Source organism: Girardinichthys multiradiatus, chromosome 9 (genome assembly GCF_021462225.1).
Source record: "Girardinichthys multiradiatus isolate DD_20200921_A chromosome 9, DD_fGirMul_XY1, whole genome shotgun sequence".
Taxonomy (NCBI): Eukaryota; Metazoa; Chordata; class Actinopteri; order Cyprinodontiformes; family Goodeidae; genus Girardinichthys; species Girardinichthys multiradiatus.
Window position 1 is genome coordinate 22,626,151 of NC_061802.1, and position 21,807 is coordinate 22,647,957.

The following is a 21,807-nucleotide window of genomic DNA, read 5'->3' on the forward strand; positions in this document are numbered from 1 at the left end:
AGATTTTGGGTCCATGAAATTATAAGACTTAATTAAAGGTAGGCTGATTACTTATTAAAATAGATCTAAGCCAATGATGAGTTCCAGTCATTTTGGTGACTTTGAAATGCAATAATACTCAAAATTTCTACTCTGGGGAACACAGATTGGGGTTGAAGAGTTTAGTTTTGGAACCAAGGTTAGGACTTGTATAACGGAATAAAGACAAGTAAAATCCTTTATTTTAGGAAAAGAAAAGAAATAAAGGCTCTCTTAACAGTAAGAGGATGGTCGGCTCAAACTCAAGTCTCCTTGTTTGATTTCTTAGGGTTTAAAGATTAAAGGAATACATATGAGTACAAAGGTACACAAGGTAATTTCAGATTACTAAGAGATAAAATATTGAAACATTTATCAGCATTTGGATTGTAAAAGAGGGGTTCTAGTAATAAGTTTTCCCCAACTCTCAAAATTTAAATAGCCAAATTAAAGAAAATGAAGTTTGTTCTCCTTTTGAAACACTATGTGGGAAAAAGTCCAGTTTGGAGACAAGCTTCTTATCTTAATTTCTGATTAAGTCAAACATTGCAGTTTTGTTTAGTTTGGGTATACCATAAAAATGTCAACGCTGACTTTTCTAATTTCCCCTCGGGGATCAATAAAGTATCTTTGAATTTGAATTGAATTAAATTAAAAATACTTCTTTGCATTTAACTTGAAATTCTGCAATACAGCTGCGATCAAATTAAGCCAAACAAAAAGAGAATTATAACAATAACTCTCAGGATTGTAGTTATTATTACAGAGTTACAGTACAAAGAATTAGCAAAAGGTTTCAGCATCAGTAAATTTGGATTCATTTAAGAGAAAACTGTTGCTGTGCTTCTAAATACTTTGAGATTTTCTGGACTATGTGCACTGATTTTTAAAAAAAAACAATCCTGTAGATTGTCATAACAACATTGATCAATTATAGCATTAAAAGATATGGTTGAGAAAACATATTCTGAAAAGAGATTGTTAAAAATTTCTTTGAATTTTTGAAGCTTCAAATTTGGCCATTTGTCTGTCTCTGATGTTTTGTCTTTGTTTTGTTGGTATGAATGTTTGTTTATATGTTGCATGAAACAATAATCCATGTTTAGAATAATGTTTCTAAATCTCAGATTGATTAAACTTTGAGTTTTCAGGAGAGTTAATAAGCAGCTTGTTTCTCAGGTAGGTTCATGTTAACAGTTTTGCAGTTTAAGTTACACTAATGTGGGATGGGATGAAGAAACTGTGGGTCCGCCCATAGGCTGTCAATCAAAGGTTAGTTCTGCCTGACTCCGCCCACCTACTAGATTGGTTCATGCCTTTGCTGTCATGGTAACGCTCAGCACCTCCCTTCCTGAGTTTTAACACTGTTTAAGAGACAATAGAGTCAAAATGCTTGTAGTGATTGTTGCCTTAAAAACATGTTTTTTTTTTGTATAATGATTAAGGATGTAGCATGACTTTTAGATTTATGTGTTTTATTATTAAAAGGTTAATGAAATAGTTTAAACTAGTTTGAAGAATTAGTTTTGCATGCAGAATCATTGGTGATTTATTAGATTGAAAGTTTCCCTGGTGCCATTAAGCTAGCTGACAGTTCAAGATATGCAAAAGTAAGGAATATATTTTTGATAAAGAATCAGAGTCATGCCTTTATACTTGGTGGGAATTATTTATTAGATTCAATTTGTAGGGTTTATTCATCCAAATTACATTGGATGTCCATTAATCTAATACTCATCTTTGTACAAGACAAATTAGGATGATATGTGACTAATTTCTAAGTGAAACATTGATGAACTGAATAACTAAAGTTTGTGTTTAGTTGTTAATGGAACTGAATTGCAGTTAAAAACATCTGGATTTTCTTTATGTTGCTTTCGTTAAATTCATAGTGACACATAGTTATGTCAGAATTCGTTTCTTTGGTTCTAGGTTATGTGATCTTGGTTACTAAAACATTTTTGTACAAACTTTTTGCTGGATTGTCGCATGGGTTGGACCCTGCGCCAGAAGAGGGGAATGTCTGAATAAAGTAACATGGGGTTCCAAAAGTTTTAGCACTCATGGGAAAAAGGGTAGCTCAGACCTCCAGTGAGGACTTAGTGACAATGCGAGAGAGACGTTGTACTTTGTTTATATAAATGGTGCATAGCTCCCTAAGACCACATTATGAAAACCTCTCTGAAATTATGGTGTTGATTCTTTTGTGAAATTTTACATCTCCACAGATTAGACCATTTTTGAAATTCTTTTTGGGTATTCTGAAACTATGAAACGTTGACCTGTAATCAGACCTTCCTCAAACATCATGTCACATTTTTGATATTCAGAATATTTAGCTGATGGTCATTGCTAGTATATCAGGTGAAGTCAGAAGATCAATTATTTGGATTTTGTTGGATGTTTTGATGAAGTTCATGTAGTTAAGCACTTAGGTTTGAGAATGGGACTTTGAATTGAAAATTAGCCAAGTGTTGTGAAGGCTCTACCTATTGTTCTCACTTATATGAGATTGAGACAAAGGACACAGGCAAATCTCAGTCCTTTTGAAGTGCTGTGTGGCAGGTCTCCTAATTTGGACATGGGGATATTGCCAAGATAATTTTCTTCCACATCTTTGTGTGAAGATAGGATGTTGTTTTACTGTCAAAACCTGTCCACTGTGTTTTCTCAAGTTTCACAGACAGTGAAGGCTGCATTACCAGAAACAGCCACTTCCACCCTCCAGTCCTTTATTCCTGGCGACTGGATTCTGGTCAGAGAATTTAGGAGAAAACACTGGAAGTCCAGGTGCTGGAATGGCCCATATCAGATCCTACTAGACAGCCAGAAAAGCTGCAGGAAAGCTGCAGGAAAGCTCCAGCTCCTCCAGTTTCATCTGGCTTCCAGGACGCAAGTCATCTTCCAACTGGATCATCCACGGCCTGAAAGGTGTGAGGACAGCGGACCACCACAAGATAAAGAACTGTAAGCTGATCACTGGCGAGTGATTGAAGAGGTGGTTGAAGAACACTGTTCTTACAAGGGCACAATAATCCCTTGGGCAGTGCAACGTTATTTCAGAATCTACTTAAGGCCATCGCATTGCCTGAAAGTTAGAAGTCATAAGGTCATTTGCCTCACTGCACACACACCACAGTGAGAGACACATAGGAAACATACAGGGAAGACCTCTACACATTTGCACATAACCTTTCTCTGGATGAACTGGTGACGCCTGCAACAGAGAGACAGTCAAATATGCGCCACGATGCTTATTCTCCTTAATTTCTTAAGCAGGTTAGAGTTCCTGTTTCTAAATATATTTCTAGAGGAGCTTCCTACGACCGCCCCCCTGTACCAGACTGGTAACAGGGCAGCTTGAAGCCACTCAGGAGAGTCGGCAGGATTTTTTGTTTTTTAAGTTGTGTTTATAATTTGTTTTCTTTAAAAAAAAGAAACTGTTTGCTTTCAGTACCAGAAGAAAGGACATTCCACTTCAAGGTCACGATGCAGTTAAATGGAAGATGGTCTGTTCTGATACTAATGATTGGTATTTCAAGTATTTTTATAACTCTTGTGTTCATTTGGGAAAAGGTGCAGCAAAGACAATGTAAGGCTAATTTGAGGAATTGTGTTAATAATACTCATCAGCTGATTTGAAGAGAGATCCATCACTTTTCTGACTACTATGATCATACTGATAATGTCTGGTGGCAACTGATGCATCAAACCGTGCGGAAGATAAGAAATGATAGTTGCTATGTTTGTTGTTTGATTCCACATGCTATTAATGATCAACCATTTTTGGTACCAGTTCCTATTGATACTGCTTATACTCTAGCTACTTTCTTTCCAGATAACCGGTTGGTGGAGGTCATTTTTCCTTGGGTGAGGAATTATGCTGTACAGACAAGCAGAAATGTTAGTAAATTTTCTAGTGAGACTAATTTAACGTGTGCGTCTACAGGAACTCTTTATAGATTTCGGGGTAATAGAAATCCAATTAAAGATCCAGATATTTGTATTGCTCAGGAGGAAAGCACACCTTATTTCCTTGGATTATAAGCTTTGGGTGATGCTTTTGTAGAATTTTCTTTTAGTTTTGTGATTATCTTGTAATCAGAAGAAAGGAGTGTAATGGAAAATTCTTTTAAAGTGCTCTGACATTCCCTTCACCTCTCACATTTGAGTCTGTGTTTTATCACCCACAGGTGATTTTCCATCTACCCCTCACCTCTGACCTCTGTGTTTTGTTATGATGTCAGGAAGGGCAGTTAGGTCTGTTCCTAGATAACCTTGTCACCTTTGAACTCAAGAAGGGTTTGGGTCATAAAGCACAGACTCTTGGAAGTTGAGATAACACAGTCATGTTCTGGTATAAATACTGTGTGTAAATGTTGATCGGGGCTCTGTTTCACTGACTAACCTCAGTGTCAGGGTCTTCAAACGCTGAATGCCTTTGAATAAAACTTATAAGACAAAGTCCGGATTTTCTCTTGTTATGAGTCAACTTCTACCCACTTTGATAAGAAAATTCCACAACAAAACAAAGCACTGTGCAATCCCTTCTGAAAAGGGAAAAACAATAGCATAACAGCAAATGTTCCAGGGCCTAAAGTGACAATCAGTGAAAGAAGAGAATTAATCAAAGAAGTAGGCAAGAGGCCCATGGTAACAATGGAGGAGTTGCAGAGAGCCACAGCCAAGGTGGAAGAATTTCTTGACAGGACAACAATAAGTGGTGCACTCTAAAAATCTGACCTCTATTATAATCTACAAAATTATTAAACTGTTCATTGACAAATGAGTATCTCTCTGCAGTTTGCCAAAAGCCATTTATGAGAGACCACAAAAAGGTGACAAATGTGCTCTGATTGGATCAAAGTGAACTTCATGGCCTACATGCAAAATAGTGTGTGGTGCACAACTATCCCCATGAACACACTTAGCAAACCGTGAAAATGGTGGTGACAGCATCAAGCTGTGAGGATGCTTTTCTTCAGAAGGGACAGGGAAGCCGGTCAGATTTGATGGGAAGAGGGATGGAGCTAAACACAGGATAATCCTTGAAAAGAAGAAAAACTAGAGATTGCAAAAGATTTGAGACTTGGGCAAAGTTCAATAATAAACAAAGATCCTGAACACAGCTGGAGCTACCGGAGCAGCCGGAGCTCCATTTGTTCGAATGGCTCAGGCCTAAATCTAATTGAAAATGTTTAGCAAAACATGAAAATTGATGTTTACAGATGCTCTTCATCCAACCTAGTCACTTTGAGCTATTTAGTAAGGAATAATGGGTAAACATTTCTGTCTGTAAATTTTTAAGATTTTTTGGTTTTAATTTTGAAAATCAATTATTTTACTTTCACTTCAAAGTTGGGTACTACTTTGTGTTGGTTTATCACATTAAAACTAGATAAATACACTGAAGTTTGTGGTTATCATATGAGCAAATGCAAAAACACTAAAGGGGGAATTGATACTCTTGCAAGGCACCGTCCTTAGGAATGAAGATGCTGCTCTTAAAAGCTATTCTAAAAAAAAAAAGGACAATTTGCTGCATCATTTAATTGGGCTTGAACGGTAATAGAGAGTGATCGTCTCCGTTCACTCCCTAGAATATAATTTTGTTAGGGAAGGAAAAAAAAAAACTTGCAGCAGAGTACTTTTTTTCTGATTTGGTTATTCAAGTATTTTGGCAAAACTTGCAGCCAAAAAACTGCAGTTGGCAGCCATGGGATTTCAGCTCAAAAGAACCGAGTTAAAAAACAAAGCGCTTTGCTCTGACGCCTGTGGAAAGAGGTTTCTTCTAAAGAACTGCAGGTTTTGAAACAGCTGAACTCGGGCTCTGCCTTTTCCTACTAATTGCAGTAAACCGTTAAAACAATCAGAACAAGCATGAAGAATAGGCTGTAGAACTTTTTCTTAAGAAAAATATAAACAAAAGTGCAGCGATGTTCCTCCATTCACACTGTACAAAGTCATGGTTTGTGTTAGTGCTCCTGGTTGGATGAGAAAAGCTGGTCCCACTTTCAAACAAAAGCCTACACTATATTAAAATATAAAGATACGATACAGGATATTTTGCTACTTTGACGCCTGCCTTATCAAAGCTGCTAGGCAGGCGTGGTAAATGACGGACCCATTTCCAAAATACAACAAAGCATACCTTCAACACTGTTTATCCACCTACTGAGTAATCATGGCGACATGAGTCTTGGAATGAAACCCTGCCTTTTTTGTTCTTTTATTTTTCTTCCTCTTTTTTTTCCTGTACTTTTTTAAGCACACTATAATCAAAAATGTCATTGTTAGGAATCTAAACATCTTTCCTTTGTTCAACAGCCCATAATACATTCAATACAACATTGGTATGGTAATCTGTGTACTCAGAGACTTGGCACAATTATTTCTTTTTAATGTACAAAAATGAAAGAAAATGTTTGCGTCGTCGCCTTGCGGGGAAAAGATGCATGAAAGTAACTGTTTTAGAGTTATAGTAACTAACTTTTAGAGGCTGTTGATATGACTGAGGGGGTGAGGGGACGTGAGCACTAATTCACAAAGTGGTCAGTCAATCAGAAAAGAAAATAAGATATGTGAAAGAGAAAATGATGATAATAATAATAAAAAATAACACCATAGCATTTACATGACATAATTTTCACCAAAAAGCAAAGAAAAAAAATATTTCCCCCACATAAAAAGAAGCTGATTATTTTCCCACCTCAGCTTTCCAACAAAATGCACCAGATTGGATTCCAGCCATCAGCAACGTCAAAAAGGATTCATAAATGCTCTGGACAGTCATTGTGTCTGGGCTGGCCTCTGCTAGTACACGCTGATGAAGGAGGAGAGAGCCAGGACCAGGTATCGGCAGGCCAGCGGGATGTGGGCGCTTCCTGTGCTCCCATAGGGTGCAGTGTTGGGCGCTGTGGGCAGGAAACAAGAGAAGCTCTGATTAGTTGTGATTGCACTTTCACTCTGCTGCACCCGTTATTTCCAAATCCGCAGCCGGCTTGGTTTGAGGTTTACAAATGAGAACAGCAAGGGCGGCAATTTACAGAACCACCGCCACTGATTTGAGGTGGCTTTTGAGGGGAACACTACAGGACTGAAGCTGAGGTTAGGACGTATAATTTTCTGTGCAATCAATATTTTAATGCTTTAGCTGCTTAAAGACTCAAGCTACAGGTGGTTTACTCTGAAAGTGGACAAAAAAAGCCTATAACAGTTAATGAAATCACAAAGAAAACACGAAGTCATGAAAAACAGTCTGTAACTGAAATGTACAAACACCACAGGGGTTTTAGATAAGATTTCAAAAAAAAGAAAAAATAGTGAATACTGGCTTTTTGGTGTTCATATGATAAACAGCCTGGAAAGTATATGTTTATTCGTCAACTGCATATTGTCTTATTGAGTGAAAGTCACCAAGGCAGATTTACATTCTTGTGGAATCTCATTGGACCGTCTTTCTGAATGCCTATGGCATAATTAGCTGATGTGTGAGTGACAGCTTTATTCATTGGACAGGACATTTTGTCCTGCTCCCATTCTCAGGGTCAAAATATTTTAGTACATTTTAGTATGTTTACTTTAACCAGGGTACATTTTGACCCCTCCTTGAACCGCCACCTTAACGTGGTGGAGGGGTTTGAGTGCTCGAAAGATCCTAGAGGCTATGTTGTCTGGGGCTTAAATGCCCCTGGTAGGGTCTTCCATGGAAAACAGGCTCTAGGTGACGGGTCAGACAAAGAGCGGTTCAAGAACCCCTCATGACGACTACTAAATCGAGGCACGTGACGTCGCCTGGTACGGCGTAGCCGAGGTCCCACCATGGAGCCAGGCCTGGGGTCGGGACTCGTTGGAGAGCACCTGGTGGCAGGGTTGCTCCTTGTGGGACCCGGCCGGGCCGTGCCCGAACGAGAGACACGAGGCCATCCCCCACCACCTGCAGGGGGAACCGTGATGGACCGGTGCAAAGAGGATTGGGCGGCGGACGAAGGTGGAGACCTCGGCGGCCCGATCCCCAGATGCTTAGGCTGGCTCTAGGGACGTGGAATGTCACCTCGCTGGGGGGGAAGGAGCCTGAACTTCTGTGGGAGGTCGAGAGATATTGACTAGAAATAGTCGGGCTTGCCTCCATGCACAGCGTGGGCTCTGGAACCCATCTCCTCGAGAGGGGCTGGACTCTCTTCTACTCTGGAGTGGCCCATGGGGAGAAGTGACGGGCTGGGGTGGATTTGCTTGTTGCCCCCCAGCTCAGTAGTCTTCTGTTGGGGTTTACCGCAGTGGATGAGAGGGTCGCATCCCTGCGCCTTCGGGTTGGGGACAGGTCTCCTACGGGCCGAGTAGTAGTGCGGAGTACCTGGCCTTTTTGGCGTCCCTGTCGGGGGTGCTGGATAGTGCCCCTTCCGGGGACTCCATTATTCTGGTGGGGGACTTCAACGCCCACGTGGGAAACGACAGTGACACCTGGAGAGGTGTGATCGGGAGGAATGGCCTGCCTGATCTGAATCCGAGTGGTGTTTTGTTATTGGACTTCTGTGCTAGTCACGGATTGTGCCGGTCCGTTGTGGTGAAGAGAGAGCTGAGGCGAAAAGCGAAGCTCTCGATTTACTGGTCGGTCTACGTTCCTACCCTCACCTATGGCCATGAACTTTGGAGGAAGTGTCTTGGGAGAAGGACGTCTGAGCGTCTCTGCTGAGTCTGCTGCCCCCGCGACCCAGTCCCGGATAAAGCGGAAGACGACGAGTACGAATACATTTTGAATTGTCAGGACAGAGAGGATAAAAGGAAACTCTGGGGTTGGCCAGCATGTTTTTCTATCCAGTAAGTAAGTCTGCTTGCTCCTACCAGTGGTTTTAGGGGATCTGAGTTTAAATTATTGAAAGACTCAAATATTAGCAGTGAATATCCACAGGTTTACATGATATAAAGCGGTTGCAGTAATATTGCAGCTGACTTTCTGTCCTCCATGTTGGAGGAAACAACCTTGTTTTCCTTAGTGTGGGCCACTGATCATTTCTTACCCATTTAGATGTACAGTATGGAAGCAAATCGTTACCATATTTCAAATGAAAAAGCATTTCCAGAAATGCTTTTTCATTTTAAGAATGTGGCTGCATTGTTTGACCCATAAATAAAATTAGTAATCAATCATCCTATTTGCATTTTCTTCTTCATGACTGCACATTTTATGCCATAATCAAAAAGAAAACAAAGCAGACATTGCTTTTTCGTTTTCGTGGTCTGCCCGCAAAGTACTGCCCAGAACTCGAAAACGAAAAAGCATTCCGAGCTGCGGGCGCAGCAGAGTGACGTCAGCAGCCGCTCTTCCTCAGCTCCCTGCTGACCGAGCTACCCATCTTGTTCGGTAGGGGGCGCTCTGCTTTGTTTTCTTTTTGATTATGGCATAAAATGTGCAGTCTTGAAGAAGAAAATGCAAATGCAAATAGGATTATTGATTACTAATTTTATTTATGGGTCAAATAATGCAGCCACATTCTTAAAATGAAAAAGCATTTCTGGAAATGCTTTTTCATTTTCAAATTTTACATTTCAAATTGAATTTTGGTATCTATTTGCTGGGGTACATTTTGAAAAATAAATCTCAAATGTCTTTTTCTTTTTCATTTTAATTAAGTGAAAGAATGAGCAGTCTTGAAGAAGAAAATTAAAATGGAAATAGGATTATTGATAACTAATTTAATTTATGAGTCAAACAATGCAGCCACATTCTTAAAATGAAAAAGCATTTCTGGAAATGCTTTTTCATTTTCAAATTTTACATTTCAAATTGAATTTTGGTATCTATTTGCTGGGGTACATTTTGAAAAATAAATCTCAAATGTCTTTTTCTTTTTCATTTTAATTAAGTGAAAGAATGAGCAGTCTTGAAGAAGAAAATTAAAATGGAAATAGGATTATTGATAACTAATTTCATTTATGAGTCAAACATTGCAGCCACATTCTTAAAATGAAAAAGCATTTCTGAAAATGCTTTTTCATTTGAAATATGGTAATGATTTGCTTCCATAGTACAGGGGTTGGACAATGAAACTGAAACACCTGTCATTTTAGTGTGGGAGGTTTTAAGGCTAAATTGGACCAGCCTGGTAGCCAGTCTTCATTGATTGAACATTGCACCAGTAAGAGCAGAGTGTGAACGTTCAATTAGCAGGGTAAGAGTACAGTTTTGCTCAAAGTATTGAAATGCACACAACATTATGGGTGTCATACCAGAGTTCAAAAGAGGACAAATTGTTGGTGCACGTCTTGCTGGCGCATCTGTGACCAAGACAGCAAGTCTTTGTGATGTATCAAGAGCCACGGTATCCAGGGTAATGTCAGCATACCACCAAGAAGGACGAACCACATCCAACAGGATTAACTGTGGATGCAAGAGGAAGCTGTCTGAAAGGGATGTTCGGGTGCTAACCCGGATTGTATCCAAAAAACATAAAACCACGGCTGCCCAAATCACGGCAGAATTAAATGTGCACCTCAACTCTCCTGTTTCCACCAGAACTGTCTGTCGGGAGCTCCACAGGGTCAATATACACGGCCGGGCTGCTATAGCCAAACCTTTGGTCAATTATTCCAAGGCCAAACGTCGGTTTCAATGGTGCAAGGAGCGCAAATCTTGGGCTGTGGACAATGTGAAACATGTATTGTTCTCTGATGAGTCCACCTTTACTGTTTTCCCCACATCCGGGAGAGTTACGGTGTGGAGAAGCCCCAAAGAAGCGTACCACCCAGACTGTTGCATGCCCAGATTTAAGCATGGGGGTGGATCAGTGATGGTTTGGGCTGCCATATCATGGCATTCCCTTGGCCCAAGGACTATCAAACCATTCTTGAGGATCATGTGCATCCAATGGTTCAAACATTGTATCCTGAAGGCGGTGCTGTGTATCAGGATGACAATGCACCAATACACACAGCAAGACTGGTGAAAGATTGGTTTGATGAACATGAAAGTGAAGTTGAACATCTCCCATGGCCTGCACAGTCACCAGATCTAAATATTATTGAGCCACTTTGGGGTGTTTTGGAGGAGCGAGTCAGGAAAGGTTTTCCTCCACCAGTATCACGCAGTGACCTGGCCACTATCCTGCAAGAAGAATGGCTTAAAATCCCTCTGACCACTGTGCAGGACTTGTATATGTATTTCCCAAGACAAATTGACGCTGTATTGGTCGCAAAAGGAGACCCTACACCATACTAATAAATTATTGTGGTCTAAATAAAAGCCCAAATAAAAGCAGAGGAGAGCCCCAGGGAAAACACCCAGCAGCCACAGTGCAGAAGCCTCAGGGAGCTGCAGCGACGAGACCATCGGCAAAGGAGCAGATCCAGCTATGGACCCAGAAACGCGAGACCCAAGGGCACACCACCCCCTGGCTGGACAGAGCCAGAGGGCCCAGGCCCCGCCAAGCAGTCACCGGGAGGGAACACCTTAGAACCACCAACACAATGATGAAAATATGCCCCGAATTTGATGGGGGGGCCTAAGATGACCCAGTAGAGGGGGTAGCTCAAGACCCAACCTGACAGAAAACCTGACACACTTTCCCACCCTCATGAATACACATACAAACACTCACACCCACCGTAACACACAAGAGTGGATGCCTCTTGTGTGTTACGGTGGGTGTACGCCCAGGATGAAGTACAATCTCAACCCCATGAACTTCCCACCCCCAATAAACCCCAACATGAAATTATCCACCATGCCACACCCAACACAGACACAGACCCCCCCCCAGGAGAGCTACACCAATGAAAAGACTATGAAGACACATCCACACACACAAAAGAAAACACGTGCTAAAAGTGCTACACCTTTGTTTAACCCGACCTGAGATGAAGTAGGCAGGAGTAATTGAAAATGTGTCAAACATGTGTCAGACTTTCCTTACATCAGATGTGGGTCAAACATTTATTCTCCCTTTTCCTTCCCCTTATATTGCTGGCCAACAAACCCTATCAGAGGAGAGAAGGATAAATGAGGGCAACACAAGTTTCTTTCTCTCACTAATACAGAAAGAGGCTTTTGTTTTGTGCTGTTTGTGTTTCTCTGAACAGCGGACAGCCACGGTAATATGAACAGGTCTCTCTGGGGAGGTACATGTGGTGGACAGAGAAGTAGAGGGCAGCTTTTTATTTGGAGGGGCTACTGTGCTTCCTCCCTATCACCATGACAGACACACACTTTTAGCCTGCAGCTCAATAAACCCCACCTCACGGGTTACAAAGCACTCTCTCCATCAACGCACATATATACCTGCGCATACAGGTCACATGCATGTCTGCACACAGAACACAGCAAGGCGGTGCAAACAGGCTCTGCTGTACCAAGGGAAATCATGGGGCAAACAGCCCATATCAGCAGGGTGCCTCTATTTACACTGCAAGGTAATTAGTTCACAATGTACAGTAACTCCTCTGAAGTAGAAGGTGTGTTGCACAAACAGCCAAATAACGTAACACTTGCTTGAACTTGCACAGTGCAAACAAACACAAGAGATCTTGGGGATATAGAGTTCTGCTCTTTGTGTTTGTGAGGTTGAAAAACAGCTCACAGTTGTTTCTTCAGACAAAGATTTGTTATCCCACTGAATCACTGTTAATGAGTAGCATTTATTTAATTAACTTGTGTGGGATGTCATTAGGACGGTATATGTCCACTACAGTGTCAAAATAAACAAGATGATTAAGAGACTGATTTTGTCACCAACACAATAGCCTGCTGGAAACAATATTCAGAGGAAAAAAAACTCAGATGCCATTATCACCAGACCCTGCTCTGCTTTTACCTGACATTTTCAAGCATTATTTGTCAGCACTGAAGTTGTTTACACTTTTACGTTGAGAACCATAGCAAGCCTGACAGATGGACATGGAGAAAGGAGGAAAAAAATGAATACAGGAACACATATGAGTGCAAATTTTGATGATGTAGTGGGATGCATGGCTGCCCCCCCCCCTTCCCTCTGCCTTTTTTTCTGTCTCCCCTTTTCTACCCCATCCTCTCTCTTTGTATCCCTTCTCTCTCCTCCTGTCCAGAGTACAGGATAATGACACAGTTTTCCCAGGCTGCGAGAGTGAGCCGAGGAACGGTAACCATGGCAACAGCTCCCGTCCTGCTGGGCCGACCCACCATACCTCGAGCTCGAGTGCGCTTGCACAGAGCTACCCGTGCTCGAACAAATCTTTTAGCGACTGTTTCCGTGTGCTTGTGTGCACCTCAGGTGGCAGGTAGGGGGCAAAAAAAAAAGCAGATATCACTGTTTTCTCTACCTTGATTTTTTATCTGATCAGTGTCAGTACAGTTTTCTGGCTGCAGAACTCACTTTCGTATCTCTGTTTTTTATGCAGCAGTTTAAGACGCTTGGTAAGTAATTACTGGTTCACTGCTTTACTTTGCTATGACAGGCTTGGAGAGCATAACAATAAACCCCTCAGTGCTTCAGGAGAGGAAGTGTTAGGTGATGCTGCTGCAGCTGCCTCCTCACAGCATTTAAGTTTCGAGGTGTTTAATATCTCCTGGTGTCACTGCAAAGAGCAGGAGCCTCCTTTTGTTTTGGCTGTGTGGGCTGTAACTTGCCCCTTTAATTAACTCCCCAACCAGGAACTGCCTGCTATGCCTTTACACTACTCATTAACATGAAGGCAAAGAGACAGACACAAAGAAACTGAGAGGGAAATAAAGGCAGATACAGGCGGTGGAAGGATTCATCAAAGACAGACAGAACTGGGAAAATCTAGACATTGATTGAAAGGGGTTCAAGAGTGAAGCTGCAGCAGTGGCGGACACAAGAGGGGAAAAAAAACAAAAACAAGAAGGAGTGGGAATGGGCCCTGCTTCTTTGGAGTTAGAATTTAATTGCCATGTACATCAGCACCAAGTTAAAATAACAGTCCAGAATCCCAGACAAAACATCACAGAGAAACCAACAGCGTCACAAAGCGCCAACATGGGAAGAGAAGCAGCACTCCAATGGGAGAGCAGCAGAGGAGATAAGTGGAGATGAAAGCGACACGCTTCAATTACTGTTCCACAAAAGAATTGAAATTAAAAAAAAGAAAAATAGAAGAAAAAACAAAACTACAGGCTTCCCAGCTGTAGCCGGAGTCATATGAAAATAACAATCCCCGGTTCTCTCCCCTAGATCTGGAGTGCAGCCATTAGCTTTAAATAGCCTGCTGATGTCTGAGCCACACTTATTTCCCCTGTCCTTGTTCCCTTCCCTCCCAAATCTACGTCGACAGCAGTTTTGTCACCCACATATCATATGCACAACAAATGTTAAGGCCTTGAACTTTAGTGGCTGTTGACAAAGATAATGAATCAAACAGACATATGCAACAGTGACACAGTGCAGCCTGTATCTTACACCATGCTGTTATTCACTGGAAAATCCCTGTTTCTACAGAATTTGTGTGCTACTTTCTTGCCCTCCTTTCAACACTTTAATGTTCACGCTATCTATTTTACAAAAAAAATGTTTCTTGTTAAAAACAATTGTGTTCCTTTTTAGATCAGATGCTAATAAAATAAAAAGTTTTTATTTTTTTATGTTGATACAGAAATAAATACAGATATTGGCTATTTGGAAGTTTAGCCACTGACAATACTGACCGATAAATAAAATTAAAGACTGATTCTCCTTAGTCAGCCACAATATTTAGATGCTGGTTAAGTTAAAAAAATTGTTTACTAATATTTTAACCTTTGACAGATGCTTTTGAATAAAGCTGTTTGGCTAAAATTACCCTCTTTTGGTTTTAAAAATCAAGTAAGATAAAGGATGTATAGATTTTACCTGTAACAAAGTAATGTTGGCTACATTTTCTTTAGCATTTGATCCAAATACTACTCCAGTACTGTATCGAACTTTATATTACCCTTAAGAGGCTTGAGCCTTCAAGCCAGTTCAAAAAGGGGTTTCCTTCCAAAGGGATTCCAGTGCTACAGGAATCCTGGTTCCTAGTACTACAAACGAAAACCTACAACGAACAGCTTGGTTCAGTCGGAGAGCCATCTGGGTACCACTTGTTTAAGTCAGATAAAACATCTTTCCCACTAAATGTTTTATCCTGCCTCTGTTGCATTCTTAATATCTGCAGAGCATCACACTGGAGGAAGACAGTTTGACTACAAAATGAACTATTTGTTTTTTTATCCATGCCAACAGAGGTCTTAATATCACCATATTATATCATCCTATTTATAAATGCTGTTTTAAAAACAGTCAGTGTTTGACAATGTTAACTGACATTTCTGACTGATAATTTAGTATTTATGAACACCTTTCAAGTTTTATACACACATTAAGATTGGGTTTATAAATACCAGCAGATGTTATGCAGTGATTTGATCAAATATAAAGTAACTTATATAAGATAAACTGCCTTTGTAAATTCAGCTAAAAACAGTGATTTCGCAACTGAAAGTAATGGGTGACCTTCACACAAACAGGAGAATAAAGGGAGTACAGGAGCGTGTTAATGTGATTATGGCAATAGTTTATTATCAATTAGGGTTCTTTGTTTTTTACTATTTTTTCCTTTTTATTTTAACTAATTTACCTGTTTTGTAAATTGTTTTTCTATCGCCTATTTAATTAAATCATAATTTAAAAGAGGTTTTTTGCATGGTGAAGTAAAATGTGTTATATACTAGTAAAATTTTTGAAACTTTCATACTGTCTGCTTGTTTCTAGGTTTTGACACCAGTATGGGGGTTATACAAGCAACTAAGAATGTTTGTATTGCTTTCAGTCTCTATTCAATTTATCTATGACACAACTTGAGTTAGTTGTGTCCTCTAGGCAGGTTCTGTTTTAGCGGTATAGACACGGCAGGCAGCCAGGCATCATCCTAATCCCCTGTGGCTCGTGTGAGCAGGAGTTGGAGGAGGGGTTTAATGTCCTTGACCACCATTCAACGGCCTCTAGTCCTCCTCTCACAGATTCCCAGAGGGGGCTCACAAAAGACACTCCTGAGCCAGAACTGATCCTGTACACACCATGGTGTAAATCGGGCTAGATCCCTCTACACGCAAGGTCCACAGCAGCCACCAGGAGTGTCTAAAACACATGGCAGCAAACAGTAGAAGTTGTCTTGTCTAGTCCATGTGCTGCTGTTTGTTATGGAGTACAAATGAATATAATGAAATACTTAAGACTTGCAATAAAGAGCTGCAACATATTGAAATTTGGCAAGTTTTATTACCTTCTTAGTACTTTAACATGGTGCATGAGAGCACTTTATGGAAGGTGATCAAGACATTTTCCATGCCTTAGCTCACCTCAACCCATTGACAGTGAAATACAACCTCCCCCTTCACCATTCATCTTGTTGCCTCTTGCCTGTAGCAGGTTGCCATATTAAGTTGGTGCACAATTGACTCACCATCCCATCAGCTCATTCATCCATTTCTCTTTCTATTCCTTCTGTTCTTGTACAAGCAAAGTGTTCATCATGACCAAATATGATGTTCAAACTCATCACCTCTGTCTCCCATTATGATTATCACAGAGTGCTACAGCACAGAGCCCTCATTCACTCACACCTTGGAGCTCATTAGCCCCACCAATCATTTGCATTAGTGCTAGTAATGAAAAACCTCCATTAATAAAATGGCCTTCAGAGATCATTTACCCTCCTCTGCCTCCCAGCACTGTCGTATTCTCACACCTCACCCCCCTCGCCCCCACATCCCGGTACCTGTTGGTTATCGACACCCAGCAGAATGCTTTTTGGTGCTGGCTATAATAGCTCCTCTCAGCATCTGTATCTGAAAGGAGAACGAATGAGCAAGTGAAGGGTCACCTGATAGCTCACTGAGTGGGCTGGAGGGTCTCGATCACAGACAGGCACTGGCCTTCAGCTTGACTTAATCAACACCTCTGTGGGGTATCTGGACACTTGAGAGAGACCTCAGCCCAGTGTGAACAAGAGGAAGGAATCCTAACTGAAGAGACATTGTTGGCTTTCTCTACAGTTACAGATCCTTTCAGTACTGATTAATTCCTCCAACATAATACACAGCTTTCCCCCCTCCTCTTCTTATTTTTTTTAAATTTGAAATGAATATCTTAGAGAGAATCTGATATTTATGACCTCATTCCATCTTTGCTACACCCCAATTAAAGGACCTGCTTTTTGCAGGTGTCTCAGCTGATGAGTTACACACGTGGACAAAATTGTTGGTACCCCTCGATTAATGAAAGAAAAACCCACAATGGTCACAGAAATAACTTAAATCTGACAATGGTAATAATGAATAACAATTCTATGAAAATGAACAAATGAACGTCAGACATTGCTTTTCAAACATGCATCAACATACAGGTCCTTCTCAAAATATTAGCATATTGTGATAAAGTTCATTATTTTTCATAATGTCATGATGAAAATTTAACATTCATATATTTTAGATTCATTGCACACTAACTGAAATATTTCAGGTCTTTTATTGTCTTAATATGGATGATTTTGGCATACAGCTCATAAAAAGCCAAAATTCCTATCTCACAAAATTAGCATATTTCATCCGACCAATAAAAGAAAAGTCTTTTTAATACAAAAAACGTCAACCTTCAAATAATCATGTACAGTTATGCACTCAATACTTGGTCGGGAATCCTTTTGCAGAAATGACTGCTTCAATGCGGCGTGGCATGGAGGCAATCAGCCTGTGGCACTGCTGAGGTCTTATGGAGGCCCAGGATGCTTCGATAGCGGCCTTTAGCTCATCCAGAGTGTTGGGTCTTGAGTCTCTCAATGTTCTCTTCACAATATCCCACAGATTCTCTATGGGGTTCAGGTCAGGAGAGTTGGCAGGCCAATTGAGCACAGTGATACCATGGTCAGTAAACCATTTACCAGTGGTTTTGGCACTGTGAGCAGGTGCCAGGTCGTGCTGAAAAATGAAATCTTCATCTCCATAAAGCTTTTCAGCAGATGGAAGCATGAAGTGCTCCAAAATCTCCTGATAGCTAGCTGCATTGACCATGCCCTTGATAAAACACAGTGGACCAACACCAGCAGCTGACACGGCACCCCAGACCATCACTGACTGTGGGTACTTGACACTGGACTTCTGGCATTTTGGCATTTCCTTCTCCCCAGTCTTCCTCCAGACTCTGGCACCTTGATTTCCGAATGACATGCAGAATTTGCTTTCATCCGAAAAAAGTACTTTGGACCACTCAGCAACAGTCCAGTGCTGCTTCTCTGTAGCCCAGGTCAGGCGCTTCTGCCGCTGTTTCTGGTTCAAAAGTGGCTTGACCTGGGGAATGCGGCACCTGTAGCCCATTTCCTGCACACGCCTGTACACGGTGGCTCTGGATGTTTCTACTCCAGACTCAGTCCACTGCTTCCGCAGGTCCCCCAAGGTCTGGAATCGGCCCTTCTCCACAATCTTCCTCAGGGTCCGGTCACCTCTTCTCGTTGTGCAGCATTTTCTGCCACACTTTTTCCTTCCCACAGACTTCCCACTGAGGTGCCTTGATACAGCTCTCTGGGAACAGCCTATTCGTTCAGAAATTTCTTTCTGTGTCTTACCCTCTTGCTTGAGGGTGTCAATAGTGGCCTTCTGGACAGCAGTCAGGTCGGCAGTCTTACCCATGATTGGGGTTTTGAGTGATGAACCAGGCTGGGAGTTTTAAAGGCCTCAGGAATCTTTTGCAGGTGTTTAGAGTTAACTCGTTGATTCAGATGATTAGGTTCATAGCTTGTTTAGAGACCCTTTTAATGATATGCTAATTTTGTGAGATAGGAATTTTGGGTTTTCATGAGCTGTATGCCAAAATCATCCGTATTAAGACAATAAAAGACCTGAAATATTTCAGTTAGTGTGCAATGAATCTAAAATATATAAATGTTAAATTTTCATCATGACATTATGGAAAATAATGAACTTTATCACAATATGCTAATATTTTGAGAAAGACATGTATAAGCCCTGACCTAAATCCTATTGAGCATCTTTGGAAGGAGCTGAAACATGCCGTCTGGAAAAGGCACCCTTCAAACCTGAGACAAATGGAGCAGTTTGCTCATGAGGAGTGGGCCAAAATACCTGCTGAAAGGTGCAGAAGTGTCATTGACAGTTATATGAATCGTTTGATTGCAGTGATTGCCTCAAAAGGTTGTGCAACAAAATATTAAGTTAAGGGTACCATCATTTTTGTCCAGGCCTGTTTCATGAGTTTATTTTTTTCAATAATTCTGTTGAAGCATGTTTGAAAAGCAATGTCTGACTTTCATTTGTTCATTTTCATTTTAGAATTTTTATTCATTATTACCTTTGTCAGATTCAAGTTATTTCTGTAACCATCGTGGGTTTTTCTTTCAATAACCGAGGGGTACCAACAATTTTGTCCGCGTGTGTATGTTAAACTGCATTAATGTACATAAATAATAGGTATTAGAATCAGTCCAATAATCCATAAAAACTAGCAAACATTTTGTCTGTAGGATAAATTATTTCTTCTCGCATGAAATATTTTTATTACAAATTTACAAAAGCATGCAGATTTCTATATTTTTATATATTTTTTAGAGTAAATTCTACAGACTACAGTTGTGTGGGAAAAAATTTAAATTTTATTATTAAGTATTGAGTCTTGAGAATATTGTTGGGACCCACAGCCATGGATTTCAACAATAAACTCTGGTACGGACTCTTCTGGAACTTTTCAAAATAAAGTGCATTTAACTGACTTCCAGCAACTGAGGAAAGGGGGATAGCAGCAGACTTTCCATGATGCCACTGTCTGAATAAGAGCACCCCCTCTCCAACAAACCGACCTCTTTCCACACGGCCTCTAGTGGGACTGGTCAGGGGAGGCCCAGCGCGCTAATGTCTTTTGCTGGCAAAAAGACAAACTCTTCCACCGGTGATCATCGGGATAGGGGAGACAAGCGCGCTGATGTCTCTTTGCTGGCAAACAGACATAAACTCTTCAAACTGGATCCAGGAATGTCATACGATCATCGATCATATGCAAAGATAAGTACGAATGAAATACTGTCTGTGTATCCGGTATTTTCATTCATGAAAAGGGGTAATTAAGGTACAAGCATTGCTTGACTTTCTCTCCGAGCCCCGTAGGAGCGGACAGGACGGGCCGCCCAGCTACAGCTCCGAAGCTAACCCTTTTGTTCAGAGCGAACGCACCTTCAACCCCCCCGCGAAGCTACCGAGCTAACCGCTTGTTGACTGTGGATACTTTCTACAAACTTCGCCCTTGGACAACGTTTCCTCACCACGGTTCATGAGGTTAAGTGTTTTGGGCAAAGACAGATTTAGAATGAAATGATCTAAACGTTTTTCATTTTATGAAGTTTTGTTTGTGTGAAACTCGGCTATCTTAGTGCTGGCAGGCTATCTGCAGCACATGTGCCCGGTTTGTGCTCTTTGTATGTTTTTAAAGTTAAGACAAACTTTATTTAAAGGGTGATTTTAAACAGAACATTGATCATAACGCGCCGTCCGCACTTATGCATTTTAACCCTTATATTAACCGAGGTATGTTAAAGGTATCTGTTTGTTTCTGGTGCTAAGCTATCCGCTTCTTTGTTAGCTCAACCGCTAACCGGTAAGAACATGTGCTGCTACTAAAGAGTATTTAACAGAAAGGTTGTTAGTTTTCAAGTTAGTGAATAATAGTCCCTGAACATCATTTACTAGATTTGATAACTAAGTAAACACCATTAAGCCCCATTTCTCCAGAAAGATTTGGCTCTTTTCCAAAATACTCCCTTGATAATATTTCTTCAAATATTATTTGAATAAATAAAGGCAGCTAATTAGACACCGTTGAGAAATGGTCATCCAGAAGGTTGGTTTTATTCAGCAAATCATTATTTAAAACATTATTTTGTTAAAATAATATTTTATCTGATCTTGCATTGTGAGTCGTTGTCTAAACGTTTGCTGATTATTGCTTAAGTTGGTTCCAAGACTAACTTAACTTCACTTCCAGATCCTTCAAGATAATCCTTGGTTCTCAAACATAAACATTGCATGGTAATGTTGCATCACTCTTTTGTTTCAGCATAGTAAAGAGTCTGTTGATTGAAATATGTTTGACTTTGAGTTGACTTACTTTTGTTAATAAATTCTTGTATTTTAAGAAATTGTGTGAATTCATTCCATATAGTTTGGCTGTTCAATAATGTCAGAGCTCGTCTCACACCTTTCTATTTTGTCCTAATACCATCGCCTTACTGGGCTGGTATTCACAGGACAACCCTTAACAGACCAAAATATTATTTGATAAAATATTATAATATTAATATTAAATATTAAATAATATTCTCAGATTCATAATTCTAACAATATTATAAATGTTTCATCAAGGAGTTTAAACATTTCAAGGGGGTTTCAAGTCTAGAGTTCTAGAGGTGTAGTACCTAAAATCTATATAAAGGGCAGTTTAGGAGAGGATAAAAAGAAAGGAAGAAGTTTCAGAACTACCTGGACTAGTCAGTTTCACACACAGTTTCAGAAGCACCAGAGAACTACCGGTACTTTTAATGTGTCACCTATCAATGATTTGAACAGGGATTCAACATCTGACTGCTAAAAGCTAATCTATAGCAAACAAATCTGACAAATTGACCAGGCTTGGTTCTGACTTATTTGGACATGCCTTCCTGCTCATTCTTTCTCTTTGTCTTCTTTGTGAGAGTATTAGATGTCAGCTGCCTCAGGATCTGACAGCTTCCGGGGGAAGGAGTTATCACAAGGGCCTGATCAGCCATTCAGAAGCAGAGTTGAGG

At 40.6% G+C, this 21,807-nt stretch overlaps 1 protein-coding gene across 1 annotated transcript in view; it reads right to left on the bottom strand.

Moving 5' to 3' along the window:
* Positions 1-4,550: 4,550 nt before the first annotated feature.
* Positions 4,551-21,807, bottom strand: part of negr1 (neuronal growth regulator 1) — a 234,616-nt gene continuing 217,359 nt past the window's right edge. Inside the window, exon 7 of the mRNA XM_047375287.1 lies at positions 4,551-6,932. Within this exon, the coding sequence (XP_047231243.1) occupies positions 6,832-6,932 (101 nt within the window). The 3' untranslated portion in view covers positions 4,551-6,831. The remainder of the gene's footprint in view (positions 6,933-21,807) is intronic.